This window comes from Vespa crabro, chromosome 6 (assembly GCF_910589235.1).
Source record: "Vespa crabro chromosome 6, iyVesCrab1.2, whole genome shotgun sequence".
In the NCBI taxonomy this organism is placed as follows: Eukaryota; Metazoa; Arthropoda; class Insecta; order Hymenoptera; family Vespidae; genus Vespa; species Vespa crabro.
This window is the reverse complement of record NC_060960.1, coordinates 4,557,160-4,566,838: the sequence shown is the minus strand read 5'-3', so window position 1 is coordinate 4,566,838 and position 9,679 is coordinate 4,557,160. Positions and strand designations below refer to the sequence as shown.

Genomic DNA, 9,679 nt, shown 5'->3' with positions numbered 1-9,679 from the left:
AAACGTTACCCTTTAATTTTCAACCCCACTGTAAGAATTCATCTAACCCAGTTTTCAGTGAGTTCACTGAAACGTTACCGCTACTGCTTTCATCAGAAGAACGAACGTGTCCTTTCTTTCAATCAAGCAAGATACTTTAACATGTACTTTATGCCTCTATGCAATATCGCACTTATATTTTCTTTGATGTAAGAATTTTTCGAATTGCATAAATTATTAGCGATTCCCAAAATATACATACAGTTTATCGAACGAAGTCACTTTATAATCGTAAAATATAAATTTTCGTCTACCTATATTAAGGGATGAAATCAAGTATAGAAGATAAATGAAGTATAGAAGAAAGACGAGAAAATGAAAAAAAAACATTAATTTCGAGCAAAGCAAAGAGTAGAAAAAAAAATCAATTTGCGAGCATCAAAAATTAATTACAACGTTGTTGACTGGTCGGAAATTTACATTTGAGAGGACATTAAAAGAAAGAAATACGGGAAAACGACGATCCTAAAATATTTTGGGCGAGCATTGAAACTCATAAGTTTCTTTTCAATTGAAATGTTAGTTATTCGATATTCAATAAGTTCCTTTTAAGACTGCAATTCTCCTTTTTTTTTTTGGTAAAAATTCTGACGAACGAATATCTTTGAAATGAATTAAGTTGTTAAAATGATTTGTTGTGTGAAGTTCGTCATTTATGTGAATATCAACGAAATGTAAAGTGATTGCATCTACCTTCCTTTCAGACGATGATAGAAGAATTTAGTTTGCGAAGAAAAGAGACGATTGAGAAGCTACCGTGAGGAAACTTTCTTCTTTGCTTTGCTTTCCAGTTTTCAGCATCGAAGGAAAATAACGATGTCATCTTAAAAATATTTCTTTAAACGTATCAATCGAAAGCCTTCGGCAAACTCCTTTAATGAGTAAAATTCAAGTTTATTTTATCCACAAAACACTTTATCTTTCCCTCATTATCAGTTTGAACAAAATTAAACGTTTACGTAAATAGATGAAAATGATTGTAACCTTGATATTTCTTTAATCTTTTTATTTTTTATTTTTTTTTACAATTTAATGAATTAAATATCGTCATAATATATAACGAAGTACTATGAATGGAAGACGGATGCAAGGAAAAAAGTGCATGTAAAATTTCAAGCGTGCTACCGTGTCACTAATGCGAGAAGAGCAAATTTCGATTTATGACGATTTGCTCGACGATGTACGACAGAAACGAAGAAAGAGGAATAGGGAGAGATGGCAGGAGATGAGAGGAATCGTGGTTTCGAGCAAGCGGAAGGACGACGTTTTAGTTGGACTCGTGGTTACGAAGAGAAACGGAAACGGCCGCTTCTGTCATTGTGTCCTCACTTCGCACCACGAATTCGAGACGCTCGACCAACGTTCTCTGACGTTTCGTGTTCGATCGTTTAACGCCCGATTAAATGCTGCTGGCGTATTACGTATTGTTGTCCATTCCTCCTCCTACGTTCTCTGACACTTTGAACTACGTCCTCACGTTACCAATAGATTTTCCTCCGATTCCTCCGAAATTCTGTTTCATGCTCAATCGCTTGTTCGATTTCCTGATGTATTTCATGGACTACTCTATTTCTCGGATATATTTAAATAGCTATTTCGAATAATATGCATGTGTTTTCCTTTATTACATTTTGTCGCGCATTAATATGAAAATCTTTTTTTACAATGCAAATTTTGAATTTCGAAATAAAACGAGTGAAACAACTGGAAATATTGTGAAAGCGTGAATATTAAATTTCATCGTCGGAAAAACGCTGACTACTTCAAATAATTCAAATATCGTTAAACTTTCTAGCTTGGTATTAAACGTTCTTTGACTTTACATGCACTGTTCATCATATACAAAGTCGAATAACCTCCGAAGAAAAAAGTCTGAGAGATAGAAGGGGTGAGTGGTATGGTATGAGGTAATGGGGTTGCGAGAGGTAGACAGTAAATAGAGCAAAATGAGTAAACATAGAAAAAGAAGGAACTGAAAAGGGGGTGAACTCTCTCAAAGAAAGATTAAAGAGAAAAGATTTTCTAAAGAGATGCGAGAATTTGCTCTGACTTCTCGAACGGCGGAGCTTCTTTGTGAGAATGAAAATTCTTGCAGCTTCGTTGCAATTACCTTTGCTACCAATGCTAACGATGCTTTATAAGTCAAACTTGTATAGAAGACAGCACCGATTCGGCATTATTCGAACAATAGACACGACTCACCGACGAAGTCCGATGTCGTTCTTCTCTCTTTCTCTCTATCTCTCTGTTTCTATATCTTCTAAATCTCATTTTCGCTGAGATTCCATTGATATCACTTTAATTCTTTTCTAAAGACTTCTCTCATAAGACATAAGTAAAAGAAAATCTATTTTACTTGTTATTGAAAGTTAATTAATTATTGATCGTAACACAATTATTAAAAGAAATATTAAAAGTATAACAAATCCATATTACCATAACCGAAAAAACGCATTTTTGTACGTTTGATATTGCCTATTTCAAAATCTATGTGAACAATCAATTTTATCTTATTCGAAAGATAATTTAATTATTTATTACTTTTGTTTGAATACTTTTTTTTTTAAATGCATACTTTTGTTGATATTTGTAAACATGTATAAAATAATTGTGATTTCAAAGGTTTCTGTGGATTAACTTTTTAAGGAAGCATTTCTCGACCTATATTTAATAGAAATTTTTTGTTCATAATTAAATTTTCTATAAAATTTCTAATCGAAACGTTTAGAGTTAGCCTATATAGTACAGTGGCGAGATATGAACGGGTAAAATTAAAATACAATATTTAATTTCAATTATATACATATATGAAAAATATACTTTCAAATGATATTTTACATGAATATCATTTTATACATTTTAATAAAATTCCAATTATTGTTTTTTACTGACACATATTTGATGTGACTTCTACTGTGAAATTATTCATATATTATATTACTTATAATAAAATCAAAATATGCTCAAATATGTGCGATCCTTTCTAAATCGTCAATGAGTAAAAGGAAGGGACGACTTTCAAAAAAACACTATATCAATCCAATGTACCGTGATTTCCAGAAATCATCTCTTTCTTCCTGACCTGGCATTTATAGCAGTATACAAGGTAGAAACGATTGTGAGATATTATTTCATTTATATGAGATTTCTGATTTCCGATTTCCGTTGAGTATTTATATTTACTCCATAATTTATTAGTAATTTTTTTACACAAAATTTTTTAATTATAAAATGTTTAATATTAACATTTGGATAATTTTATTATTCTAAATTAGGTATTAAATTTCGAAATTCAGTACATTTTAAAAGAAACTAAAGACGTTGTTATAAAACATAAAAAATTATTTTTAAATTGTTTTTGAGTAGGTATAGTTATTTTTAACTTTTTCAGTTTTATCTTTAACAGTTTTAACTATATATTAATTTGACAATTCTTAGATAATTTCAACTTTTTCGAAAATTGATATCTTTTCAAATTTTCGATTTCAATCGTCATAAATTTGTTTTAAATGAAATCTAAAATTCGGTAGAACTGATAACTGGCCTTTAATTTCTACATTATTCATGCAGATTTTGCACGTTGCTGTTATAGTACCCGTCAAGATAGACTTGTTAAGTATAATTTAAAAAAAAATGTACTCCAATAGAATTTTTGATGCAGCTTTTTTCATTATTTCGTCAATAACTACATCGTTGAAAGTACCATCACTACTAATAAATAATTCATATATAGATAGAACTAGTAACTGCGTCATTATTCTACCGTTTATTCATTATCTTTCAAATATTTATTAATATTACTTCTCAATCTTTCAAATACTTTTCATTAATGAGAATAATTAGATTCACAAGTGAAAGTAGATTCGATACTAAGCAGCTTTCAACATCAAATAGAAACCATAATAACGAATTGAAATAAGAAGTGTAATAAGAAAAATATTAATAAATGTAATAAAAAGTATAGCTATAATAATAGTATATAATATTTCTAGTAAACGTGTAATAAAAAATAATGATAATATAATTTTTATTTTTATTATTTAATTAAAAATGTTTTAGACGATTTACTGTCTATTTCTCGCAATTCCATTTATTATTTAAATAAGAATTTTGACGTTACATATTGGAAAGACAATTATTTCCATCCAAATCAACTAACAAGTAAATAACAATATAATACTAGTAAATAATAAATAATTTATTTCATGAAAACATAAATTATTTAATTGCAAATAAATAAATTTAATTTTCATATGAAATATTTCAATAAATATAATGTTTTCTTTTAAAAATGGATTATTTCTCAAATAATTTTAAAAAATAATTTTAAAATAATTTTATTTGAAAATTTCTCAGAATCTCCAAGTCTGTCAAGAATTAAAGAAGATATATTTGTTGTTATATAAATAATATTCATTGTCATTACTCCGACGACATATTTGCTTCATTGAGATTCCTGTTTTGTAATAATATTTTACATACGTGGAGGTTCAATTAATCCGAAGACATTCTTGCAATCCTCTTGATTCCGTAATGTTCTGTCCTCAATTCGAACTATTCGACTATAATAATCGTAGTACGTAAGGAACGTTGCGTAACCGTATCGATGATTCGGCATTAAACAACAAAATAATTTCACGAAACTAATTTTATTAAAACAATTAAAAAATATAAATTTTAAATAAAATTTTGTTTATTCATAATGAAAAATTTATTTTAATATAAAACAATTTTACCTTTTAAAAGAGGAATATAATTAAAACATAAGTTGTTCTTTAAACACCTCTATTACTTATCTTTGTATACAGTTATCCTACAGTTAGCCTATCTTATTCAGGAAAAAATAAGAAACACTTTGCAGCAGTGGATGAAAAGACATAATCTTGTTCGAAGGTAAACTCGAAGGTGGCATTGAAATTACACGATGATATTGATGAATATTTGTGATCGAAGACACGTTGAGATGGCTTACTGTACAAGAACAGGTTGCGCCAGTACCCAAAGTGGTTACGTCAGCGAGAAGGAGAGTTGCTAAACCGGTTCGATCGGGGATGCAATTCAGTGGCCACAAAGCAGCGTTTATCGGGTCTGCTACCGTCGACGATAACCTACCATACTGGAGCTGTGAACGGCAACAATGTGTAAAAGCAAGAGGGGTTCGATGGGAGGTGCTTTAGGGTACAGGAGTTAGAATTGTAGGGGGTGGTGACCGTCGTCTATACGATGCCTCGTTTCCTCTGTCACAAATGGCCAGCTTTGTTGCGAGGAAAATGTAGTTTGTTTTGCTTTCCGATGCACGACAAAAAATAATCGAAAAACACGGATTTATCTTTGACGTTTTAAATTTCATCCAACCCGCTCGTCACATATCAAGGGATAAAGCGACTTTTATTTCACTAAAAATTGTACTCGTATGATACTCGCAAACGATGTATCGTTTTTGACTAGTCATCAGAAACGATCATCAATAATCCTCTTTTTGTCAATTACGAAATACGCCTAAGTTTTATTCAGGCCACGAATAACAGAAAATCGGTTAACCATTAACTGTTAAGCATCGTAAATTAATAAAATTCCATGAAATATAAAGAAAAAGGAATGGAGATAGCAAAAATAATTATATAATAGTAGGAATGATAATTTTTTTCTTCCTACAAGAAAAGAAAGAATTATTTCCCAGGAATGATATATATTATATAGTGCGTCTATATATAGAGAGATTTTATAAAAGTTCCAAGTTGAATATACAATGATATAAAACGGAAAGGGCTAAACAGCTTTTCTCTCTCTCTCTCTCTCTCTCTCTCTCTCTCTCTCTCTCTTTCTGTCACTCTCTCACTCTCTTGTGACAAAAGTTTCGAAGTACTCTAGGGTATATTTTTGAAAGAACAACTTCGAGAGAGAGAGAAAGAGAGAGAGAGAGAGAGAGAGAGAGAGAGAGAGAGAAAGAGAGAAGAGAATAAAATCAACGGTAGGTTTTGACGAAAGAAAGGGGCCGTGCTTTCACAATTTGCAATGTAAAGTGACCATCAAAAAGCGTACGTCGAGAACACCGAGAATTGGAAAATAAGTCGGAAGATACTGCCTTCTCGTTGTCCTCTTCTTGCCAGAAGGTAGAAAATCAAACAGTCTAGTTCCTTCTTTCCTACGTAAGAACATAACGAAAGATCCTTTCGTTGTCAAACAAATCGTCCATCCTGGAAAATAATATCTTTTTCGTCGAAAGTGCAGTCAATTTCGTAATGGTGCATCAAAGAAAGTCTAACGAGCTTTATTCACCAAGATCAAAGAGTATCTCTGTACTCTCACTGAACGATACCATTATATACCATACGCGATTTCAACCAGAATAATTTACGAATGCTACTTCCATGCGCGTAAAGTGTTCAATAGGTGTTGCTATGAAAGAACTTTGACATTATTTTTTAGACAAAAAGTATCTTTAATCGAGGTATTTGCTTTTTAAAATGAAAAACCATATCATCGATGAATGATTACATTTTCTAAAACAATTTTAACAATTTTTATGTGTTTGATATTAACTGTTCCACGGTATAAATAATATTTCATTTTAATTTTCAATATTTGTTCATATCAGATCGCTCGAATTATATATATAGAAATATGTACTTATTAATTAGTCATGACTAAAATATATTTGGATACATACGAATGAAATAAAATGTATTAATTAAACATATAACATAACGTATAATCGAATGCTGAATATGATCAAGAAAATTGTGTTATTCCTTTATTATTTTCCGAGTAATATTCATATATTATTTTATATTCGACTTCGAACGTTATTGTATTCTTCCAAAAAATTTTAAATTTTATGTTTCAGGTCGCCTGGCTGAGAGTCGATACACAGACTATTCTGACGATAGCTAATCACGTAATAACGAAAAATGATAGAATCAAAGTGACGCACAGCGAGCACAAGATGTGGTATTTACATATACGAGATGTCAACCCAAGCGACCAGGGATATTACATGTGTCAAATAAACACCGAACCTATGAAAAGTCAAACTGGTTTTTTGGAAGTAGTAGGTTGGTTCACTGTATTCCTCTAATTAATAAAAACTTTTTCCTGTATTCTCGTGAATCGTAGAATACTTAAATGAAGTTGATCGCTAAATAAAAATATGAAACATCGATGAAACCTATAAATAATTTATTAAAAGATTATTTAAGAATCAAAAAAAACATGCAATTAACTTATAACGTAAAGTTGTAATCTCAGTGACACGACACTAGATATCCAATATCGAGCCGTCTCTCGGGGAATAAAAAGATTGGAAGAGCGTGTTACGTGAGTATGACGTTTCGTCGATGTAACATTTGTGACAATACATGTACAGGAATAGCTTGCATGTCAGATTTTTTGTTTCTTTGTTTTTTTTTCTTTCTTTGTTTTTTTTTTCTTTCTTTTTACATACGAAGTCGACGGTATGTGCATAAAGCTATATGTTCGTAGAGAAAACGTTCGAGACCACAAAGGACTCATTAAAACTTTCTTCTTCAGTAAAAATGCGTCCAGTGTTCTTTAATAATTTCGTATTAGAAAGTTTCTGAAATTACGAGTATGTAACTTCGTTCTAACTACTTTCAATAAGGTTTTTCAACTAAATTCCTTTTACAGTTCCTCCAGATATTCTCGACAATTCGACTAGTACAGACATGGTTGTTAAAGAAGGCAGTAACGTGACATTGCGCTGCGCAGCAAGAGGATCACCACAACCGAACATCACTTGGAAGCGTGAGGATGGCGAACTTATACTTCTTGGAGATGGCCAAGGAGGTAAGATAAGGAGCTTTTCGTAATGTCACAATTTATATTCTCCGAAAGAAAGGATGAAAGAGAAAGGAGAAGGGAGGAGAGAGGCAAAGAGGAAGAAAAAGGGATATTTTTACAGTTATCGTAATAATATCATGAATCTCACATACGACTCGTAATTTGGTAAATATGATAATTTCGTTCCAAATCCAATTTTAATTACGATATCCGATGGTTACATAAATTTCTTTCCAAATTCGATTCCAATGTTATAATATTCTATGATAATGATAACAATTAAAATACTTGTATTGAGTACTAATCAGCGATAAATAGAAATCAGAACAATAAAAAAAAACAAAGAAGAAAGTATATCTAAATGTTATGAAAATGATTAAATAAAATGATCGATAGATGAAACCGTTAGATTATCCTCAGTATTAAATTACCTTCAGCAAAATAATTCTGCTATGCAATGGTTCGCATAGCGTTTGAAAAATGTAAAATATGTGACTCCAACGGGAAAATATTCTAATTATCACATTTTTTTCAAGATTATTTCATTCAATATTTCAAAAAGTTATAGCTTATAAAAAAACAAATCTAAGGATATAAATTGGTTGACTTTCTGATAATTTTGAACTAATAAGAATGACTTTCGGAAAAAAGTACAAAATTTAACCATATCGGTGCAGAAAATTTACTTTGAATGTACGAAATTATTCGCATTTTCAGATATACCTTTTTTATTTTCAAATACTTTTGGAGCAATAGCAATACACAAAGAATCCTTTTAACGGGTCTTATTTTGTGAAGCAAATTTTATGTATTTTTACTTCGTGAACTTGAATGAATACTTTTCAACCATTCAATATATAGAATATTCGTTAATGAATCATATGCTTTATGCAAATATTTTATTTTTATACAAGAATTATACAGTAATATTCCAGAAGAGAAAAAATTAAAATTTTTTTACTTCCTTAATATTATACACAATTGTTACTTTGTTAAATATTTCGCAGACTAAACAAGATATAGCAAATCGTGTGCGTCTTAAAATAAAATAAATTATGAATGATTTCTGGGAAGAAAAATGAATTCGAACGATTGGATTTAGACTTGCGATGAGCTGTCTATATCGTATAATTGTTTGTAACAACTATTCCTTGGTTTGAGTCATTCACGGAATTAGTAAACTGTGAACAGTTTGCTATGATAGACATTATCCTGTTTAGTCAACAATTATCGTGAAGTTCTTCGCTTAGTTTGAATTCGTGTTCAAAAGTATATGATTTGATTGCCATTTCGGAGCAGAGTGTCGAGACCATGATCTGAGTTTAGTTGCTTCGACCCGTCGACAGATCATGTGACACATTAATTAGACAAGTGGAAAGATATATCTGCGCGTCTCTACAAATACTTATAGCTAAATGATCGGTGATACAGGTTTCTCTGTAACTCAACGATTACATCCTTTTTTCTCTGATGTTAATTAAATAACAGAAAAATTGTTACATATTTTTTTATATTAATTCGTTCGAATGTTATTTTTTCGTCGTTTCTTTTCGTTCAAGAAAGACGATTCGTTAGAACCTAATCGTCCGTTCCATTTATCACTAGAATCCCTGTCTGTGGTGGTCCTTTGGTCTTACTCATTTAGAATTTTACCCGGGCTTATCCGCTTACAGCAAATACACTCAAATACAGACATTTTCCGGAAGAAGACACGATGGCAATTCATCATCCGTTCGTCTTCCGAGGAATTCACTTGCAGCAAGTCGTTATTGCTGGTCGTCTATGTTATTAAATTTATTCCAGACATAGGTAATGCATAAATTTCTTCCTTTAACTACGG

At 30.9% G+C, this 9,679-nt stretch overlaps 1 protein-coding gene across 2 annotated transcripts in view; it reads left to right on the top strand.

Moving 5' to 3' along the window:
* LOC124425223 (neurotrimin-like) overlaps nucleotides 1-9,679 on the top strand; it is a 126,143-nt gene that overhangs the window by 92,520 nt on the left and 23,944 nt on the right. For both annotated transcript variants that reach the window (XM_046965299.1, XM_046965296.1), the window contains 2 exons: nucleotides 6,887-7,094; nucleotides 7,687-7,845. In XM_046965299.1, the coding sequence (XP_046821255.1) occupies nucleotides 6,887-7,094; nucleotides 7,687-7,845 (367 nt within the window). The remainder of the gene's footprint in view (nucleotides 1-6,886; nucleotides 7,095-7,686; nucleotides 7,846-9,679) is intronic.